The sequence below is a fragment of the Saccopteryx bilineata genome, chromosome 3 (assembly GCF_036850765.1).
Source record: "Saccopteryx bilineata isolate mSacBil1 chromosome 3, mSacBil1_pri_phased_curated, whole genome shotgun sequence".
NCBI lineage: Eukaryota > Metazoa > Chordata > Mammalia > Chiroptera > Emballonuridae > Saccopteryx > Saccopteryx bilineata.
This window is the reverse complement of record NC_089492.1, coordinates 94,231,590-94,254,358: the sequence shown is the minus strand read 5'-3', so window position 1 is coordinate 94,254,358 and position 22,769 is coordinate 94,231,590. Positions and strand designations below refer to the sequence as shown.

The following is a 22,769-nucleotide window of genomic DNA, read 5'->3' as shown; positions in this document are numbered from 1 at the left end:
GTATTTAATTATTTGATAATTTAGCTTATATGCAGTTTTCCTAGCTCAAAAATTATCTTTCTATAGGTTGTTTCAATCAAGGTTCAACACTATGTTTAGTTGATGTCCCTTTTACCCTATAAAATTTACCCTTGATTTTAGTTTCTTCCCTTGTGCCATTTAATTGAGGAAGGAACTGGAATTTTTATCAGTAGAATTCATTCCACTTAGGATTTGGCTGATAGTATCCCCCACGTATCTAGTTAGATCTAGAATCTTGATCAGATTCTGGTTCAAAACTTTCCCAAGAATGCTCCATGGTACTCTATACTGTGACCACAGTCCACTTTAAAACAATTTTTGTCAGCCCCCAGAGAAACCCCTATGTTGGGGACTGCAAGCTGACAGGGTCCTTGCTGTTTAGATTGTGGGGGACAGAGGTGTGGGGGACTGGCAGTAAGCTGACAGTCTGCCCAGTGCCCCACCTCACTTGCTTAAGTTGCCAAAGGCTAAGTTTTTCTCCACACCTCCGTGTTGGCTGTGATGCTGGATTGTTTGCTCTGTCCTATCTTCCATGTCCCTCAAAGAGACCGTTTTCTTTTTATCCTTTGTTTTGTGAAGTTAAGATGTTATGCAGGGTGGATGGTTTTTCTGCACTTGGGAGAATTCTTGGGTTGCCTTGGAAATATGACGTTAATAATCTCTTTGATTTGCTAATGACTTTACTTCGTTTGCCCAAAAATAAAGCATATGTGGGGCGGAGACACTTTTTGCAAGCTATCTTTTGCGTTACAAAGAGACCTCCCGATCCCATCCTATTTCTAAGTTTATTTTCTTCATTCCGTGCCATTCCCACTCAGGCCAGGAATTACTAGCCACGCTGGTTCGCGGCACCCCCGTACCCATTAGCAGTCATTCCTATCTCCCAATTCTAGGCAACCACTAATCTACCTTTTATAGCCATTGCCCATTCTGGACATTTTATTTAAATGGAATCATATATGGTCTCATGAACTTAGTGTAACTTTGAAAGGTTCATCCAGGTTGTAGCATGGATCAGTACTTTATTCCTTTTCATTAGATATTTCATTTTATGTATTAACATTAATTGGTGAACCTTTGGGTTTACTCCTTCCTGCTCTTATGAACAAGGCTACTGTAAATGTTCATATTCAGGTTTTATATGGACTTTTTTTTTTAATGTGAGAGGAGGGGAGATAGACTCCCACATATGCCTCAACCAGGATCCACCCGTCAACCCCATCTCGGGGCCGATGCTTATAACTGAGCTATTTTTAGCACTGTAGCAGAGCCAACTGGCCAGGGCTTATGTGAACATGTTTCCACTTCTCTTGCTCATATACGTAAGAGAGGAAATGCTGGGCCTAATTATCAAAACTATTTGGGACCCAAATTCAGTGCTGCTTCTAGTGTTCTACCATCTCCCACTCAGAAGGAAGCGTCTCCCTAGTATTCCCATTGTTTGGTACCTCAGTATTGTGCTTACCAGTGTGCCTCGGAGTTCAGCTATTCCTCCATACTGTGAATTTCTGGAAAGCAGGACAGACACTCTCATTTCTGTATGCCCCAAGGCAGCGAGTGTACTGCCCTGCAAAAAGACCGACGTCTATGAAGTGCTTTTGAATAAATGGGGAATAAGTACTAATTTGCTTGAACTTACAAAATGTATCATCCTAAATAAATGTGCATTTAAAAATTTCAACAATTAAATGTTTGGCGAATAATAAAGAAATGGTCTGTTAAACAAATCAATTTGCTACATTGAAGTCTGTTTATTTTGAATTTTAGAAGCTCCAGTATTTGGGATTTAAAATTAGGGAAATGATACATTTTAGGAATTGTAGAAAGGATTTTGAAAATATGCAGCACAGTATAAACACAGGTAAATGACAACATGACATTAAGTTTAAGTTTCAGATTTCATACAAATGTACTAAAGATGATTAGAAAATTATTTTCAATGTTTTGCTTCCCTTGGTTTTCATTCTTTAGTCATGAACTCATAAAAGGCCTACGAATGAAAATGTTTTGACTCACATTGAAAGTCTTTGTTTTAACCATTGATGGATAAGAATGGTGGGAAATCTCCCACTTTCCAAAGCAGGCCCTAGGCCTGGGAATGCAGACCACAACTTTGGTGAAGTCGTGGGTCCCATCAGGTTATTCCCATTCTCAGCATAGTTGTTCAAGAACATACTCAAAATATTCTAGGCCACTGGGCTGATGGTGGGTTGTCCCCATAGTCAAAGGAGAAAAGTAAGCCAGTTTCTGACTCCATTGTACATGGCTTTGGGACTGAATGAATGAATATCGTTACATTGACTGAAATGACAGAAAACGATTTCATGATGATGAGGGAAAGATGTATGCCTTTGTTTTAGCTATGAATATAATTTTATTTTTAAATGAAACAAGTAAATATTAAACAGTATTATCCAAGTATATAAACTCCAGTATTTTCTATATATATATACTTAAATTCATAAAAATGATTCATTTTCTGGAAGAAGAACCAAGGCCCAGATAACCAGGTTGTGGTTCTCAAACTCTGCTGCATCTTAGAATCAAGGGTAGTAATGCTAAGGTCACAGGGAGCAGTTACATCAGAATATCTGCAGGTGTGACCTTGAACTGTTTTTTAAAGCTTCCCAAGGTCAACTTGAGGAAAAGTGAAGTAGATCATATTAGATCAGAGGCTAAAACAAGTTGTGAGGCTGATGAACTTGTATCAGTGTAGCTTAGCTTTTGCTATATTCTCATGTATGCTGTTTCTTTTCTTCTTCCTCTTGTTTTCCAAGTGAGAGGAGAGGAGGCAGACAGACTCCCGCATGCACCATGATGGATCCACCAGCAACCTCCCTCTGGGGCTGATGCTCTGCCCATCTGGGGCCATGCTCCTAACCGAGCTATTTTTAACTTGGTTGGCAGAGGCTCCATGGAGCCATCCTTAGTGCCCGGGGACAATGTGATTGAACTAATCGAGCCATGGCTGCAGGAGAAGAGGGAGAAAGAGAAGGGGGAGAGAGAGGGGTGAAGTAGATGGTCACTTTTCCAGTGAGTGCCCTGACCGGGAATTGAATCCAGGACATCAACACTCTGGGCTGACGTTCTACCTCTGAGCCAACCAGCCAGGGCCATTTTTTTCTCCTGTTTCTAATAAAAGGAAAAAGAGGTTGATCTCTTGCTCACTGCTACTGAAAGGTAAGATATAAAACTGAGCTGGCGCAGTTACAACTCTATCCCAAAAACATCAGTGCTCTATATTTAACTTATAGCGTTAGTTTTTACCCACAGGTACTTAATGAGACTCATTCTTAGAACTTTAAATTAAATACATATATCCAGGAACTATCCTAGATTTGCTGAATGAGAATCACTAGGGGAGGCACCTGAGCTTGTGAACTTGAACAAAAAGTGCATGATTTTGATGCCCAACTTGGATGGAGCTCTGTACAGATGTGCCATGCTAAGTCCTTAGCTGTATTCAGTTAGATTATATGGAAGCAGGTTTCAGTGTAAGACAGAAAGATAACTTTAAAAATTGCTTAGAGCTACCCAGGTATGGAACAGTCAGTTTTAAGGCACTGAGCTCTGAGAAATGTGGGAACAAACTCTGTGAAACCTCATTCATTCCCTTTCAACAGACGGGTCTTATCTGATGAATGATTTTGGGAGAAGGAACTTAGGATGTGTGGCCCAGCTCCTGGTGGAAATGCTCACCTTGAAAGCTACCTGGTCTCAGGATGCAAGATGGGCAGTGTCCCTGCAAGGCAGAGATCTGTAGTTGTCTTCAATCAATGAGATTTACTAGGGAACCTGACTGAAGAACAAGTCAGCCTTGCTCTCTGTTTCAGCTCCACTGACAATAAAGCTGGTATTTTGATATCTCTCTGACTCCCCTTATTTCTCAGTTTGTTCCAAAGTGAAGAGGTGAATAAGAGAGTTCCCTGTTGGTGTCCTTAAACCCCCTAAGCATCAGAATAGAGTAATACATTGTAATGGCCCATGTCTATAATACTTATGTTATTTTATTGAAGTCAGTGAACAATTACACTCTAAAGTACAAAAAGAGCAAAACATAATAACCCTCTTTCTTTACTGGCATCAAAAAGTCTGGGGATTCTAACTGCTCAACTGTCTAGAAAACAACGCCTTTTCCAAGTTCCTACTTTATGAAGAATAATTTTAGTCATGATCGGCAGCAGTTGGTCCTGGGCAATTTGAGGACAGGTCTTCTTTATCTGTAAATGACATGAGGAAAATAAAAGATTACTACAATTTGTATTAATAGACTACTCTAGAAAATTATTTCAATATAACTTGGATTTTGTAGCTGTGTTTGCTATTTGCTTTCAAGTACAAAGTCATTAAATTCCAGTTAGTAAAGCCAGAACAGAAAAATGTGTTAAAGGGAAAACAACTGGCTCTAATACGACAGGTGGTAAAATTTTAACTATTTCTTTCTTTTTTTTTAATGTCTTTTAAGATTTTTATTCATTTTTTAGAGAGAAGGGAGAAGGATATATATATATATATGGAGGGAGAGGGAGAGAGAGAGAGAGAGAGAGAGAGAAAGAGAGAGAAGGGGACAGGAATAGGAAGCATCAACTCCCATATGTGCCTTGACCAGGCAAGCCCAAAGTTTCGAACTGGCAACCTCAGCGTTCCAGGTCGACACTTTCTTTACCGTGGTACTACAGGTCAGTCATTTCTTTCTTACAATAAGAAAGAAATGGAGTGGATTTCAACATGCTAATTCTTATGCTTCAGGGACAATATTCTAGCTAACTACAGTATATAAAAAATTAGTTCTGCCTGACCTGTGGTGGCGCAGTGGATAAAGCATCAACCTGGAAATGCTGAGGTCACCGGTTCGAAACCCTGGGCTTGCCTGGTCAGGGCACATGTGGGAGTTGATGCTTCCAGCTCCTCCCCCCTTCTGTCTCTCCTCTCTCTCTCTCTGTCCCTCTCTTTGTCTCTCCCTCTCCTCTCTATAATGAATAAATAAAAAAAAAAAAAAAAAAAAAATTAGTTCTAAAAATTTAATATAGCTTTCAAGTATCTGTAGCTAAAGATTCTAAAAATAAAGCATGAGAAAAACTTATCCTTATATGATTCAAAATTCTTTCTTTCAAAATAAGACTGAAAAATTCCCTTGTACATTGTTTCCAAATAGTTAAAAATACCTTTAATAAGGTCTATTATTTCTATATCCACTATTTCTTTCTTTTTAAAATTATTGATTTTAGAGAGTCAGAGAGAGGAAGGGAGAGAAGAGAGAAGGATTCATTTATTCCATTTATTTAAGTATTCATTGGTTGCTTCCCCAATGTGCCCTGACTGGAGATTGAACCTGCAACCTTCGCGTTCTGGGATGACACTCTGACTGAGGTAACTGGTCAGTCCTATCCACTATTTTTTCAAGATATTGATTCCATATTACCATTTGGATAGAATAAGAAATGTACATTGGTTTTTGGAAATGTGACTTTTATAGAAAAAAATGAAGTTAAAAATCAGACAGCATTTGCATTCAATATTTTTTAAATTTTCCATTGATTTGAGAGAGAAAGGAAGGAAGTGGGGGGGGGGGAGAGAGAGAGAGAGAAAGAGAGAGGGGGGGGGGAAGCATCAATTCATTGTTCTCAGTTGTTTCATTTAGTTGTGCACTCACTGGTTGCTTCTCATACATGCCCTGAGCAGGGATCAAACCCATGACCTAGGTGTGCTGGGACACTCTATACACTGAGCTACATGAAAGGCCTATGTTCAATATTTTTAAAAAGTTTAAAGTTTTTTCTTACCTTCATAGGCTGTTCCACACCAAATACAATACAGATGTTCTTCTCTTAAATAACTGGTCAGTATTTGTAATTTGTCCACTACCTAGATACAGGGCACAAGAACGTTAATGGTTCCCACTGAACAGAATCCTGGGCTTCCAGTCTCTAGGAATTAGCCCAATGCTATAAATCTTCCACCACACTCTCAACCAGTTAGGAGAGCTGTCAAAGGCAGAATATTTTAGAATGTGTCCCAGTTTACCAGCCACCCTGGTATTTTCACAGGTCTGCTGGACACAACAGAGACCACTTGTTAACATTCAGAAAATAGTTTGGCTGGCTCTTTCAGGATCAGGAGCCTTTAGAGACCCCTCTACTTTCCAAGAATCTACCTTCCCTAGTGGGATGAGGGTGAACACTGCCACCTTTTACCATTAAAGGTCTAATGAGTGGTCCTGAAGTTAAGTGGTACAAAGATTTTTCAAATTTGAATGTTTCCTACACAACTCTTATATACATGTAACCACAGAAATGTGTATTCATTTCTTAAATAATCTCCACTTCCTCTGAATTGAGTTTTTTTTACTTTGTTTTGTTTATGGGTGGAAGAGAGAGGTACTCAGAATCACTTCCACAAGTGTAACAAGAAACAAGGTAGAAGTGAAAATAATTTACATTTGCAGCTAATGCATCATCTGAACTGAAGCAGAGGTGAGAGGGCAAACTGAAGCTAAACGGAAAAATTACATGAAGTTTTCATTTGGGGCTAATAAACCTATAGTGCAGTAGTTCTCAAGCAGGAGCGATTTTCCCTCGGAGGACACGTACCAATGCCCGGAGATAGTTTTGGTTGTCATAAGGCGGAAGTGCAACATGCAGCCAGTGGGCAGAGACCCGGGATGCTGCTAGATACCTCACAGTGCCCAGAACAGCACCCCATAACACTCAACTACCCTGCTCAGAATGTTAATAGTGCTCAAGGAAATGGTACCAAAACATACACTTAAATCTTCACTCTCATATTCATCTTCATCTTGTTCTTTTTCTTCCTCTTCCTCTTCTTCAGTCTCTTCTTCAAGTCTCAGCCAGTACCAGGCTTCCCTGGGAACTTGAATATTCTGAAAATGTAGAATTATTCCCAATTAAACATAGCTAAACATGAGACTATCACCAGTATGTTCAGGTCAACATGAATTCATTCTTTCAATTAAACATTTACTGAGTGCAGCTTCAGGAGTAAAGCACTGTGCTATGAACTCTGGGGATGCAGAACCCACTGAGAATGTGGTCTCCAAGCTGCTGACAATCTAGTAAGGAAAATAAGCTATAAATATAAATAGCTTAATGGGTATAAAATATACAGACAAGCTAGGGAATCAAAGATTCCTAACACACATTGAAAATAAAGTGTGCCCTAGCCAGTTGGTAGAGAGTTGCCCTAGTGTGTGAAAGTCCTGGGTTTGATTCCTGGTCAGGGCACACAGAAGAAGCAACCATCTGCTTGTCCAACCCCACCTCTTACCCTCCTGCAGCAATGGCTTGAATGAGCAAGTTGGCCTCAGGTGCTGAGGATGGCCCATGGCTTCACCTCAGGTGCTAAAATAGCTCGGTTGCCGAGGATTGGGGCAGCGGCCCCAAATGGGCAGACCCAGACAAGGGTTACCAGGTGGATGCAGGGTTACTCCGGTTGCATGCAGGAGTCTGTCTCTCCACCTCCCTGCCTCTTACTTGATTAAAACAAACAAACAAAAAAGAAACAAAGTGCTAGGGAAATACATGAAAATGAGAGGTTGCTTCTAGCAAGCTATTTAAAGATGATAAAAATATTATAAAATTTTTGAGACTTTAAATGAAGTCATTTTATTTTGAACTATCAAAGTAGAAAATAAAAGCAGAGACACACTTAAGAAATTATTCAAATCTGAAACAGTCAGTATTCTACCATGATCATACTAGCTAGAGACAGTGAGGTATTGAAAATGGACTAAAAATAGGCTATTCTGGTTAGTCTGATATTCAGGGGCACAGAATTTCCACACAAAGTAGCTCTGAGTAACCAACATTTAAATTAGCAGAGAATAATTAAATATAAAAATGTTACTTAACCCTTATTAGATAATCCAGATTACTCAGATTCCTGCCATGAACAAGTCATTATTGTGAGAGTCAATTACTATAGATCATTAGTAAATGTTAAACAAAAGCTTGAATCCAGTGATTTTCAACAGGTGCGCCACGAGAATTTTTAAACCATGTGATACTAGTCAGGGGCACTGACTTCTTTTCCCTTAGTGTCAAATAAAAAAATGACGACAGCCAACACAATAGCCGTCCAGTGTGAATAAATCAAAATCACACCTATTTTGTTTTGTCAGATTGGCAAAAAATATATATTTTGGTGTGCTGCAGAACTTCAGTAAATTAGTTTGTGTGATAGACACAAGATGAAAAGGTTAAAAATTGCTACTTTAATCCACAGAAGACTAGGTATACCAGACTTGGAGTGTTTTGTTTTGTTGTTTTTTAAAAAAATACAAATTCATGGCCAATCATACTGGGTGCCGAAGCACGTCACTGCCAATCTGAAAGCAGGTGAAAGGCTTGCCTTCTGTGTATCCAACTGCTGGCAGGCTCGCTGGCTTCTTCTGAGATCTCCTTCCAGCTTCATTTCGTCTTGCTTGTTCCTAAGTCGCGTTCTAATTGAAAGAAAAGAGCACAGTACAGGTCTGTACTCTCTCTGTCCATTTACTACGTCCAAGGACCAGAAAATGTACCACACCAAGAAAATGTGGCACCAAAAACAGCACAAAGACAAAGTTTTACCGAAACTGTTCTGCAGCTTCTTCTGCAGCTTGGTTTTTCATGTGAATCTTTCTTCTGTAGCTTTCTAATTTTTCCTCCGCTTTTCGTTTTAATAGTGCCTCGTGACCAATGCCACTTTTTCCTATTCATACAGACAACTCTGATGAGAAGTTTACTGACTTTATACTTCAAACCATGACAATATAAACATTTGCAAATTAAATGCAACTGTAACTTAAGTATAATCACTCGAAATTATTTGACAAGAATGACAGAAGAAAACACTGGAGATATTTTTTTAAAACCCCAAACACACAATTTGATTTTTATAAGGATCATTATTAGTCTGAGCTAAGGTGATAGTCATAGTATACAAATTTTTTTAAATTGGGAGAACATAATAGTCATATTTTCATATAAATATGATTAACAAAACAAATACGATGGACAAAAAACATTTAATTCATTCAATGTATTAAAAAATATTTATTTATTTTTTAATTTTATTTTTCAACTACAGTTTACAGTCAATATTATTTTGTTTTAGTTTTAGGTGTAGAGCATAATGTTTAGAGAGTTATATATTTTATAAAGTGATCCACCCGATATTTAAGAAAAACTTTTGGCCCTGGTCAGTTGGCTCAGTGGTAGTTTTGGCCTGGCGTGTGGAAGTCCTGGGTTTGATTTCTGGGTAGGGTACACAGGAGAAGTGATCATCTGATTCTCTACCTTTCCCCCTTCTTTCTCTCTCACCCCTTCCACAGCTATGGCTCATTCGAGCAAGTTAGCTCCGGGTGCTGAGGATGGCACTATGACCTCACCTCAAGCTCTAAAATAGCTTAGTTGCTGAGCAACACTGCAACAGCCCCAGATGGGCAGAACATTGCCCCACAAGGGGCTTGTCAGGCAGATCCCAGTCAGGGCGTATGCGGGAGTCTATCTCTCTGCCTCCTCACCTCTCACTTAATAAAAAAAAAACCAAAAAACTTTTAATGGATAAATCTGTCTCAAAATATATTTTTTAATGATTTTATTCAGTTTAGAGAGAAGAGAGCAGAGAGAGAAAGAGAGAGAGACAGAGAAGAGGGGAGGAGCATGAAGCATTTACTCCCACATGTGCCTTGACCAGGCAAGCCCAGTGTCTTAAACCAGCAACCTTAGAGCTCCAGGTCAACACCTTATCCACTGCTCCACCACAGGTCAGGCACTGTTTCAAAATACTTTTAGAACATTTCAATAGGTAAAGATCACTTTGTATTTTCATTACGACAATTTTCCTCCAAATTTTTTTATTTAAACTTTATTTTAAACTCACCAAAACTTACTTTTTAGTTTAAAAGATTTAGAAGTTTAATTAAGAAACATTTTACTGAGGGCTTCCTATGATGAGAACTGTAACAGTACCACATAAAGAAGAATTTATTAAGCAAACATTTGTGCTAGATATAAGCATACGTTATTATTACTGGGAAATGTCCTTAATAATAATTACATACCTGTTTTGACATTGAGAGGAATTGGTTCAACAATACCAGCTCCTAAAAAAAGAACAAAACACAAATTACTTTAGAAATTCTTCCTCAAACTGCAGGTAAGCATAGTATGCACCTTTACAATATTCCAAACAGAGCTCCTCCTGTTTCACTGATATTCAAACTGAAATCTGAGCATTAATACTCTATAATCATTTACCACCTTTTGAATACCTAAGTCCTCAAAAAGGCTAACCCAAAGCTTCTCTTTAGGGTTGTAAGAGGTGAAAGATTGATATTAAACATCCAAGAGGGTGACAGCCTTGCTAGATGAAGATCAAAGCAATTACAATAAAGGAGAGAAGAAAAGAAAAACAGCTTACAAAAGCTGCTTTAAATATACAGCCTCTCTACCTTAATAAGCAGTCTCACTTCCTAAAAAGAGAGGTGGGAATAGAGCTTCTCCTACTGCGTGGTCACTCAGGCAGCGGCTACAGGTGCAGAGCAAACAGGGCAGAGTCCTGCCATCATCCTCAATGTTACTTCACTATCCTTTGGCGATGGTACTTCTCAACCCTTCTCTTGTCACCTTTCTTAGCTCTTGCCTCCATTGTAAGCTTAGTTCATCCCAGCTGTTATTGCCTTCAAGGCTGAGTTAGGCCCATTGGCAGTCCTCGATGGTCCATGGTTGTCAAAAGTAGATGTGGGAAGATGAAAGTTCTCCATGATGCTCGTTAGCACATAAGACACTCTAAGATGCTTACATTGTTTTAATTTCTGTCGATAAACAAGATTAAAGAGGCATTTCTATACTCATGGATAAATCACCATGTGGTGGTTAGGAACGCCTTTTTATTTCTAGACATGACTTACCACTCTTGCCAAGGGCCTGACCACTTTTATATCCCATCTTCTGGAGCAAAGCAAACCCTTTGTTTTCACAGCCTAGTGCATTCTTCAACCCAATGTCACGTCTCTCTTGTTCTTCTTCTTTTAAACTCTTCTGCCTGTTTTTCAAATTAGCTTCTTGTTGTTTTTCTTCTTTTCGACGGGCTTCTCGGATTTGCCTCAGCATTGGCAATCCTGGTCTGATATCTTCCCTGAAGAATAGAGACATGGTTGTTTGAGAAGAGTACATGAAGTTTTCTCATGACTTTGATACTTATTCACTTGACACTACTTCGTATTTCAGTGTTACCTCTCTGACCATCTTTGTTATCATCAATATGAGAACGTAATCAGTGACTTTTAGTAAAACCGATGATGGTTGGTGCCAGATTGTGGGAAACTAAAGAAAGTATACGGTTGAAGAAGTAAGAAGAAAGTAAGTTTTGACTAATTTTTCTAGGTGGTCAGTAACAGCAAAGAGCAAAGCTAAATAGCAGCTGGAAGAGACAATAAGATGAAATAAAAGAAAAGGGTAAATTTTCTTGGAAGCGAGGAATAAAGAAAATCAAAGGCAGAGGTAAAAGGCTTAGTGCGGAAAGGGAAGAGGCTCCTAGTATCTTTTGTATGGACAGGTAGATGGTGTTCCCATAGAATAGAAAGACTAACTTTCCAACCTCACATTTAATGTCAATGACATTGCTTAAGAGTCTACATTAATATCTTATACATATCATTGTATGAGGTGTACACATTTACTTACTGGACATTAATGAAGGAATCAGACATATAATCTTCCTCTTCTTCCATGTTCAACTTCACATGACAAAAGTACCTGCAGATCAAACAGGATAAAGTAACAGTACTGACTTTTTAGTTTATCAAAATGGAAATAAACTTTTCTGTATTCCCAGCCTTGACCTTTCTCCAGAACTCTACTCCACATCCAAGTACCCTTCTACCCTAAACTTCCTTCATCTCCTATATTTCTAAATTAAAGTCACTACTATCTTCCCATTCCTGACCTCTTATAAACCTCTGTCACTTTCTCCTCTAGAATATCCCTCATAGGCACTTTTCCCTATCGTTGTGACCAATGCTTTAGTTCAGGCATTTCTTTCTTACCTGAAATACTACAACCGCTTCCTAATCGGTCTCACTACTTTTGGCTTTTCCTTCTCCCAGTCCATCCTCTACATACCCTCTCCATAATGGTGTTTTAAAAACCTAAACTTAGGTTTTTAATTTTTTTTTTTTTTCTTCTGAAGCTGGAAACGGGGAGAGACAGTCAGACAGACTCCCGCATGCGCCCCACCGGGATCCACCCGGCACGCCCACCAGGGGCGAGGCTCTGCCCACCAGGGGGCGATGCTCTGCGGCGACCAGAGCCACTCTAGCGCCTGGGGCAGAGGCCAAGGAGCCACCCCAGCGCCCGGGCCATCTTTGCTCCAACGGAGCCTTGGCTGCGGGAGGGGAAGAGAGAGACAGAGAGGAAGGAGGGGGTGGGGGGTGGAGAAGCAAATGGGCGCTTCTCCTGTGTGCCCTGGCCGGGAATCGAACCCGGGTCCCCCGCACACCAGGCCGACGCTCTACCGATGAGCCAACCGGCCAGGGCCTAAACTTAGGTTTTTAAAACATCATCTTATTGTCTCTTCTAGCTGCTATTTAGCTTTGCTCTTGATTGTTACTAACCACTTAGAAAAATTAGTCACATTACTTGCTGTTTCACATCCTTTAATAAACTTTACCCTGTAGGCAGTAAAGAACCAGTCACTTTAACACGTAGCAGAAGTCCTCCAAAATCTACACTTGATCTTAGCCAAAAGACCGAGAAGCAATCCTCCAAAATCTGACCCCTGACTCTTTAAGATTTATTATTCAAGCCACATGGGCTTCTCATTAGGCTCTGAACATACCATTGACATTCCCTTCCTCCTAGATCTAGGCTGCCCTCCCACACAAAAACCTGTCCTAGCCTCTCTCTACAGCATTTTATACCCAAGCTGCTCATTTGGAACTTGATATAGTTAACACCTTACCTACATAGAAACATTTTTGAGGAGAGTCTCCATCAAAAATGCTAAAATCATGTAATTATTGATCCATAAAGGGGTAAAATAATTATCCAGAAAAACGTATCTCAAACTTCATTGTATATATAAAGTGCATCAGGATCTTTTTTAAATGCAGCAGAGTCTGATTCTGACCTGGAGCCTGAGGTTTTGCATTTCTTGGTTGGCCCCCAGTGATTCCTGACTCTTGGTTTTCAACGTCCTTGTGCAGTCGCCTTCCACAGTAAACAGAATTGACCTGTGTAACTAATTATTTTTAAGGGACCCACTGAGCTGCAAAGTGCCATGCAGACCTGAATGGGGATTACAGATTCTTTTAAAAACTCCCTTTTTTTTTTTTTTTTTTGCATTTTTCTGAAGCTGGAAACAGGGAGAGACAGTCAGACAGACTCCCGCATGCGCCCGACCGGGATCCACCCGGCACGCCCACCATGGGGCGATGCTCTGCCCACCAGCGGACGATGCTCTGCCCATCCTGGGCGTCGCCATGTTGCGACCAGAGCCACTCTAGCGCCTGAGGCAGAGGCCACAGAGCCATCCCCAGCGCCCGGGCCATCTTTGCTCCAATGGAGCCTTGGCTGCGGGAGGGGAAGAGAGAGAAAGAGAGAGAGACAGAGAGGAAAGCGCGGCGGAGGGGTGGAGAAGCAAATGGGCGCTTCTCCTGTGTGCCCTGGCCGGGAATCGAACCCGGGTCCTCCGCACGCTAGGCCGACGCTCTACCGCTGAGCCAACCGGCCAGGGCCTAAAAACTCCCTTTTTATGGGTACAATATACCCTCCTTTCCCATCAAGTATAACGATAAACTTCACAAGGCGATAACCCAGGCAGAGATGAGACAGTGGCTTGGACCACAGTCACAGCAGTGGAAGTGGTCACATTTGGGGTGTATTCTGAAGGTAGAGCTAACAAGATTTGCTGACGGACTGGAGGTGATGTCAAGCATTAATCAGTACCTCAAAGCTTTTGGCCTGAATATCATGAGGAATGTAGTTAGTTTTCGAGAGTGGTTACAGAAAAGAGGGCAGGGTGGCAGCAACAACAGTGCTTCTCTTAAGTCCCACTACACATCCTGGTGGAAACATGGGCTAAGTAGTTGGATGTACAGCAGAAAGATGTAAAAAACCCCACCTGTCTCAAACTCCCTCCAGGACCACTGATCCCCACCCTCTCATGTCCCTCCTGGCTGCAAGCATTCCACAGACGCGACCACTACGAGTGGGAATGTGGGGGATGGTGCGATGGGCTAGTCACAACCAGCACACTGATTACTGCCCTATACCATTCTATCCCGGACCTCCAGCCCCTTACCTGGCAGCTCTACTTGCCTGAGGCCAGTTTACAACAGCGCGAGCTGCGCACAAGCTCCCCTACCAGCGCAGGACGTCTAAGGCCCAGCCCACTCCTGAGTTTCCGTGCGCAGACTCCATTAGAAACTTGCGCCAGGCGGGGCTAGGAGGACGTAGTTAGCGCGCTTGCGCCAGACCAACATTCTGCGCAGGCGCTCTCCCCTCATTTCCTGCTGGCCGCCGTGCGGAAGGCGGGGCATCCGGGTCCCAAGGCTGTTGCTTCTGGCCCCGGCGCTCAGCTGATCGGCCCCTTCCAGAGTAGGAGGTGAGGCCGCCGCATCTGGCGGCAAAGCATGCACATTGACGTGCAAGCACAGCCCTGGCCCCCCGCACGTTTTCGGAGGGCAGGGGAGGACATTTGAGTTCGTAATTGACTTTTTTCCCTTTTCCAGGGCCGGACTCGATTCCGAGCCCGCGCCTATTGGGGTTGACAGCCCAAGTGACCGTGCCGAGGCCTGCGGCGTCCTCTTGCATTTTCCCTGGGCCCGGCGCTGCGCGAAGGTCCGCGGACGAGCCGTGTTAACCCAGACCCGCAGCGCGCGCAGCTTCTGCTCGCTGCGGGCTCGGACCGCCCGGGGATGTCACCGATGCTTCGGCCGAGGGGACCAGGCCGCCCCATCCCTTCCCTGTAGGAAGACCGTGGGAGACTTCCATGTGGGTTCTTCTTGCTGGGACGTGTTGACACAGCCCTGGGCGAGGTGCAGCGAGGGGGAGTACGGGTGCTGTGCACCCCGCAGTGGACAAGAAGAAAGAAGGCTGGGTTGTCAGACCTGGCTGGTGTTTGATCTTAGTGCTTCAGTTTTCCAGTGTATGGAATGAATGAGTTAATGACATGTGTTTTTCTAGGCATATTCTTTCCTGGACAAGTGCCTTATTTGCGATATTTATTGCAATTTTTTTACCCCATTTTTTTCTCTCACTGATCATTAATTTTTTGTACCCTTTTTTTTTAGAATTTAGTTCTCAGGTTTTGCCTCAAAGAAATTATGTAAGTTTCCTCCAAATGAAATGAGAAGTAAAGCCTGACTTTTCATTTCTTAGTGGGTTCCAATCATTAAGCTGCACTTTTAACAGTGAAAACATCCTTACAAGTATTTTTTAATTTGTTACTTTAAGGTGTGAATTTAAAACTTCAGTAATGGAGCTAGCTCACAGTTTGTTGCTAAATGAAGAAGCCTTGGCTCAAATCACTGAAGCAAAAAGGCCAGTTTTCATCTTTGAATGGTTGCGATTTCTTGATAAAGTCTTGGTTGCTGCCAATAAGGTATGAAATTGCTTTCTTTCTTTTATTTTCCCAGTTGCATTAACATAATCAAAAGTATTTTGTGCTCATGATTTGTGAGAAGACATTTTTGGAAAGGTTGTAGGTCATTAGGTCACTTATGGAACTTGAGGATAATATACTGTAATAGGAATTTCTTGTCTGTACTTTTTCTATTCTGTGGCAAGACTCACACCTCCTTTAAACCCACTTTGTTGTGCCTACTTCATGTCTCTACCTGAACAGCTGAGTGCTACTGTAGAAAAACATGACTATTAGACTGCTGTCCGACTTCCTGTGGCCCCTCAATGCTTTCTAGCAATCCCAATATCTTCATTTATCCCTCTGAGGAGTTAATAACAGACTTCTGTTTTATTTATCCTGAGTAGTCTATTTCATTATTTGTGTTGGTTTTCATTATGTGTGTGTTTTATTTTCTGTCTTTAAAATTAGATGCTTTTCATGCCCTGGCTGGATAGCTCAGTTGGTTAGAGCAGTGGTCCCCAACCTTTTTTGGGCCACGGACTGGTTTAATGTCAGAAAATATTTTTACAGACCGGCCTTTAGGGTGGGACGGATAAATGTATCATGTGACCGAGACAAGCGTCAAGAGTGAGTCTTAGAGGGATGTAACAGAGGGAATCTGGTCTTTTAAAAAAAAAATAAAACATCGTTCAGACTTAAATATAAATAAAATGGAAATAATGTAAGTTATTTATTCTTTCTCTGCGGACCGGTACCAAATGGCCCACAGACTGGTCCCGGTCCGCGGCCCGGGGGTTGGGGACCACTGGGTTAGAGCATTGTCCAGAGATGCAAAGGTTGCAGGTTCAGTCCCCGGTCAGGGTACATACAGGAACAGATTGATGTTTCTGTCTCTCTCTCTCTCTAAAAAAATCAATAAAGAAAAAAATATTTTTAAAAAATTATGTGCTTTCCTCAAACATCTGATGCTTTTTGGCTCTCTGTTCAAATTTATAGTGAGTAGGAAAACATTTTCTGGGCAGGGTAAAGTTTTTTAACTGCACTTCGTCGTAGGCTAGCCCAGTTCTTTGAGGAACCCTTGACGTGAGTATCATAGGTTCCTCTTGGCTAGTCATTCCTCAGAGAGACTCCTCTACTCTCGGGTTTAGGTTGTATGACTAGTTGTCTAGGTTCTAGGAATTCAGAGAGAAAGCTAGGGACTTCAACAGTCAGTGTGTAAACTTTCACTTAATCCCTCTGTTTTCAGTGCCATTTCCCCAGCCCACAGTGTGCCTGGGCTCCAGAGTAGAGGAGAGAGATATGGGAGTCTTACAACTTCTTGGATTCTCAAGCATTCCCTCCATTTCTAGGCACAACTTAAGTTTTCCATAAGTGCCTAGATCCTTGAAACAACTGTGAACATAAGTTTTAGGGGACCTTTTTGTTTGTAAGTTGATTTTCTTCTTAGTTTTCCCTGTTAGGGATACCTGGCTTCCATATATTGCATTGATTCTTTTCCTGTTTTTCTTACTCTTGTGGATTTGGGCTTCTTTTTTTGGTTGCCTTTAGTATCGTTTTAGTAAGGTTTCTTTAACTAGACATTTCTATTTTCTCTGAAACCCTCTCCAGCTCTGCTTCCCTGAAACAGCTCCTGTGCGGTCATTAGTGATCTCAAATTGCTCAAATCAATGGGTCAGTATTCTGTATTAATTGATGTAGTTGATTTTCTACGTGAAACACTTAAATTTTTTTAAATTTTGTTTTGAAATGGAAAAGTACAAAAGAGTATATACAAAGTTATCTTAATTATGAAGTATAGTAATATGAACATCTGCATATACTCCATTCAAATCAAACAATAGATTGTTATGCACCTGTGGATGCACACTGTGTGAAGTCCTATTTGTGGTGTTTTTTTTTTTGTTTTTTTTTTAAAGATTTTATTTATTCATTATAGAGAGGGGAGAGAGAGAGAGAGAGAAAGAGAGAGAGAGAAGGGGGGAGGAGCAGGAAGCATCAACTCCCATATGTGCCTTGACCAGGCAAGCCCAGGGTTTTTTTTGAACCGGCAACCTCAGCATTTCCAGGTTGACGCTTTATCCACTGCGCCACCACAGGTCAGGCCTATTTGTGGTTTTGAGGACACTATTTTCTTTTAGTTTTCTTCCTACTTCACTAATTACTCCTCATTCCTTTAGATGGCTCTTTCTCAGTCCGGGCAGCCTTCGTTTTCTTCTTGTTTAATCTATTACACTTATATAAATGCTTACAGTGGTATCATTTAGTCTCAGATTTTTACTACCATCTATATAGTAATGACTTCCCAATGTCCAATGAGACACTACCTCTTTCTCTTGACACCTAAACAGCATCTCAGAGTTAACATATTCTTGATTTCGCCCTTCCAAACCAGCCCTTCCCCTGTGCTCTTCATTCAGGAAATGACCTTTCATCCTTCTGTTGCTCAGGTCATAAACCTTAGAGACATTCTTGACTTTTTTTTCTCAAATTTCACATTATATTCATCAGCAAATCCTATTGGATCCATCCACTAACTATATCCAGAATTAAGTTTCTTTTCATCATCTCTATTGTTACTAACAATATTGCAGAAAGCTTCCTGAGTGCTCACAGTGCTTCAGATGTGTACCTTGTAGAGCAGTGGTTCTCAACCTGTGGGTCGTGACCCCGGCGGGGTCGCCTAAAGCCATCAGAAAATACATAATGCATATCAGATATTTACATTCCGAATCATAACTGTAGCAAAATTACAGTTATGAAGTAGCCACCAAAATTATTTTTTGGTTTGAGGTCACCGCAACATGAGGAACTGTATTGCGGGGTCACGGCATTAGAAAGGTTGAGAACCACTTGTAGAGTATTCTTAGTTCAGCAGTCAGAATGTGTTTGTTTAAACATTTAGATCATAGCCCTCTGCTTCCAACTCTCAGAATAAAATTCAAAGTTCTTACAATGATGTATGTAAGGCATGACACAATCAGGTCCCTTTACCCTTCTGAGTTCATCTACCACTGCCTATCTCTTCCTCTGCTCCCCCCGCGGGCCCTCTCACTGAACTCAAGCAGGTTGCCATGCTCCCTCCTCCAGGCCTCCAGAGTTCCCTCTGCCGGGAATGTTCCCCTCCCGGATAGCTGCATATCTCACACCTTCACTTCTTTCCAGAGAGGCCTTTCCTCACTTATCTATGTAAAATATACTGCTCACAAACAGGGATATTTCAAAGTGAACATGAAGGGATAAAATATCCCCTAATGTTTGTGAGCAATATAGGTAAGAAGAACTCACACTATTCGTTTGTTTTTGTGGTAAATTCTATATCCTCTCTAGAATGTAAATTCATGAGGGCATAGACTTTATCTGTTGTGTTCACTGCCTTAGAGTATTCATGCTTAGAATAGTGCATGGCATATAATAAGTGCAAAATACATATTTCTTGAATGAATGAAGTCGTTTTTAGTATTAATTATGGGTAGATCTAAATATTGTTTCTGTTGCCTAGAGCTCCTTCAGAGTTTCTTTTGATTTCCTTCACTGACATACAACTTTTGGACTACTGACTTTGCTGTTAAAATGGGAGCTAATCTCGGTTCTAATACATCAGTTGTCCATATGCCCAATATTTTACATCCTTACATTATTGGCTTATTTCTTAGTAAATTGGCATGGAAACTTTTGGGTCTACAGTACTTTTATTGGCAGCTAACTTTTGGCTTTGCAGGGGAATGAAGGAGACTATATAATCTAGTAAAGAATGATTTATTTCCTACTGAACTCTTCCTTATCTTGAAAATTCTAATTTCTGGTTTTATGCCTAATATAATATTAAGTTTAATTAATAGAGTGCTTTAACTGTTAAGTATTTTTTATTTTGACTAAAAGGCTATAAAAATGAAAATAAGAAAAAAACTGGTTATGTTATTTATTTTTTATAACAGACTGATGTTAAGGAGAAACAGAAAAAACTTGTTGAACAATTAACTGGATTAATAAGTAGTTCACCTGGACCACCTACACGAAAATTGTTAGCCAAAAATCTCGCAGCCCTCTATAGCATTGGGGATACTTTCACTGTTTTTCAAACACTTGAAAAATGTAATGACATTATCAGGAGTAAAGATGACACTGCAGCGTATTTACCAACGAAACTGTAAGTACTTACTTTGAGATCTTGAACGGTTTTTTTGTTGTTTTTTTCAGAGTGTCTTGTCTTAATAAGGGCCTGCTGATTGTAAAGACCTCCATGTAGTTGGAACCTGAGGCATGCTGTTGACAATAAAAGCTCCCTGAGTAGGTCTGGGGAAGGGGTTCTATTTCAACATTTGCTCCATTACCACTGGGACCTTCAGCAGACTGTGGAAGTTTGGAATAATGGCAGCAATTTGCACAGGGATCTTTTGAAGATGATATTCTTGGCTGGGATGGATAGAAACAGATGATGAAATTGAGGCAGGAATAGGAAAACTATAGCCCTCAGCCAAATGCAGCCTGCTGCCTGTTTTGTAAATAAAGTTTTGTTGGGATGCAGATGTGTCTGTTCCTTTAGGAGGTAGCTGCTTTCATGGCTGTGGTGACAGTGTTGAGTACCTGGGACAGAGACCCCTTTGCCTGCAAATTTGCTGACCCTTAGATTAAGAGCTTAATCCAATTCCTAGCTCATACCTGTGGTTTGGAGCAAGTCTTGAAGGTAATGGCTATAGGGACACATCCTGTGAACAAGTTAAATAAGAAACACAGCAGTTATAGTACTGTGAGGAGTGCCATGGGAGAGAAAAATAACACCTAAATAAGGTTGGTCGTGATGTAAGAGAAGGGCAGTGTTAAAGAAGGCATCTCAAAGAAGCATCAGCCAAAGATCAGCCATCAAGAAGGAAACATGGAATTGACCCAAGTAAGGGGTTAAGATAGGAAGAGGGTAAAATGGATGTGATAGGCCCAGGGATTGGCCAACTTTATGAAAAGGGCCGGATAATAAATATTTTTGACTTTGTAGGCTATACATCTCTGCCACAGCTATACACCTCTGCCATAGACGGTATGTAAATAAATGGGTATGGCTGTGTTCGTAAAAACTTTATTTAAAAACAGGTGGCAGGCCCTGGCCGGTTGGCTAAGTGGTAGAGGGTCAGCCTGGCATATGGGAGTCCCGGGTTCGATTCCTGGCCAGGGCACACAGGAGAAGCGCCCATCTGCTTCTCCACCCCTCCCCCTCTCCTTCCTCTCTGTCTCCCTCCCCTCCCGCAGTCAAGGCTCCATTGGAGAAGCGATTGCCCTGGCGCTGAGGATGGCTCTGTGGCCTCTGCCTCAGGCGCTGGAATGGCTCTGATTGCGGCAGAGCAACGCCCCAAGATGGGCAGAGCATCGCCCCCTGGTGGGCGTGCCAGGTGGATCCCGGTCGGGCGCATGCGGGAGTCTGTCGTACTGCCTCCCCGTTTCCAACTTCAGAGAAATACAAAAAAGAAAAAAAACAAAACAACAAAAAAAAACAGGTGGCAGGCTGGATGATGGGCCAGATTTGGTCTACGGGCTGACATTGGCTAACCTACTTTCTAGGCAAAGGAAACTTCTAATTGGAAACAGAAATGGCTTATTTATACCTTATATATAGTGTTTTTCAGAAAGATACAAATTAGGGGAGGAAACACATGGTAAAGGAAAGGTGATGAGTTCATTCTGGGCATGCTGATTTTGGAGTGTAAGTGGGAATAGCCAAGTGACTGTGTGTAGTAGGCAGGTGGAAATCCTGGTTTGGATTTTAGAGATCTGAGTTGAGAATGTACCGTATGTCCCCAAGTATAAGACGCGCCCATGTATAAGATATACCTTAATTTTGGAGCCCGACTTTTTAAAAAAATATATTACATAAAGTTATTAAACTCAAGTTTTATTCATCATAAAATTCATACAACTCTTCATCACTGTCAAAACTCCCATCCATTAGCTTGTCCTCATCTGTGTCTGATGATGAATCACTGTCTTCAACATGAGTGCAAAAAACAAGCATGGAAAAGTGGGAAATGCAAGTAAAACTACAATCACTGTATAAGACGCACCCAGTAATTTTAGACCCCAGATTTTTCGAAAAAATGTGCTTCTTTTTTTTGTGTGTGTGTGTATTTTTCCGAAGCTGGAAACGGGGAGAGACAGTCAGACAGACTCCCGCATGCGCCCGACCAGGATCCACCCGGCACGCCCACTAGGGGCAGACGCTCTACCCACCAGGGGGCGATGCTCTGCCCCTCTGGGGCATCGTTCTGTCACGACCAGAGCCACTCCAGCGCCTGGGGCAGAGGCCAAGGAGCCATCCCCAGCGCCCGGGCCATCGTTGCTCCAATGGAGCCTCGCTGCGGGAGGGGAAGAGAGAGACAGAGAAGAAGGAGAGGGGGAGGGGTGGAGAAGCAGATGGGCGCTTCTCCTGTGTGCCCTGGCCGGGAATCGAACCCGGGACCCCTGCACGCCAGGCCGACGCTCTACCACTGAGCGAACCAGCCAGGGCCAAAATGTGCTTCTTATACATGGGGAAATATGGTAGTTTTGGTGGGTAGAGAATGGACGTTATGGAGTAGCTGAACCCTTTGGTATGGAGAAAGTTACCCTGGAAGAATGTACATCTGTTTGAGGACAGAGGGTGCCAAGGATACAACTCTAGAATACCAACATTCAAGGGGCCGAGGCCAATATAATAGTTTACAGAGGAAATTTTTCTGAACACTGATTCTTCAGTCTTGTTTCCAACTGCATAGATAAGTTATGATTACATTTTGTGTTGTGTGGAATAGATGTAGATCACCAAAGTTTTAGAAGAGATTAGTGAGTATTAGTGCTTTCCAGTTTATTTTGGAATATGGGGCTATGTTAATGATTTTGATGATTTAGTTCTTTCCCACTTAGCAAATCCACACATTATGTACTTCTACGTAAGTATGATTTATTACATATATTATATGCTATTTATATGTACTTCCAATGATTCATGGTTTCTGTTTAAGAATTTCCTAATATATTCTGGCATGTGACCTCGGTCATCTTTAGCTTTGTTATCAGCCTGAAGGGTATTGGAAAAAGCGGGATTTGGAGTCAAAGAGGTAAAGGCTGCATCCCTGAATTTACTATTTATTATACATGTGATGGTAAGCTAAATTTACATCCTCTCAGCCTGAGTAACT

At 41.5% G+C, this 22,769-nt stretch overlaps 2 protein-coding genes across 7 annotated transcripts in view; one reads left to right on the top strand and one right to left on the bottom strand.

Annotated features, from left to right (window-relative positions):
• Nucleotides 1-599: 599 nt before the first annotated feature.
• On the bottom strand, nt 600-14,459 carry GPATCH11 (G-patch domain containing 11). 3 transcript variants are annotated; one of them, XM_066266905.1, is made up of 9 exons: nt 14,323-14,459; nt 11,706-11,777; nt 10,931-11,157; nt 10,082-10,123; nt 8,607-8,727; nt 8,389-8,479; nt 6,785-6,901; nt 5,805-5,886; nt 600-4,241 (listed from the first exon to the last, which is right to left on the bottom strand). In XM_066266905.1, exons 2-9 carry the CDS (start codon nt 11,750-11,752, stop codon nt 4,186-4,188), a joined length of 783 nt encoding a protein of 260 aa, XP_066123002.1. In that variant the 5' UTR covers nt 11,753-11,777; nt 14,323-14,459; the 3' UTR covers nt 600-4,185. The 3 variants fall into 3 exon arrangements, with proteins under 3 accessions (XP_066123002.1, XP_066123003.1, XP_066123005.1); XM_066266906.1 differs by having other exon boundaries at nt 14,340-14,459; XM_066266908.1 differs by lacking the exon at nt 14,323-14,459 and adding an exon at nt 13,150-13,246.
• Nucleotides 14,460-14,548: 89 nt separating this feature from the next.
• Nucleotides 14,549-22,769, top strand: part of HEATR5B (HEAT repeat containing 5B) — a 97,189-nt gene continuing 88,968 nt past the window's right edge. For 2 of the 4 annotated variants that reach the window (XM_066266902.1, XM_066266901.1), the window contains exons 1-3: nt 14,632-15,014; nt 15,477-15,624; nt 19,542-19,753. In XM_066266902.1, the coding sequence (XP_066122999.1) occupies nt 15,013-15,014; nt 15,477-15,624; nt 19,542-19,753 (362 nt within the window). In that variant the 5' untranslated portion in view covers nt 14,632-15,012. The other 2 variants (XM_066266904.1, XM_066266903.1) reach the window with 2 other exon arrangements.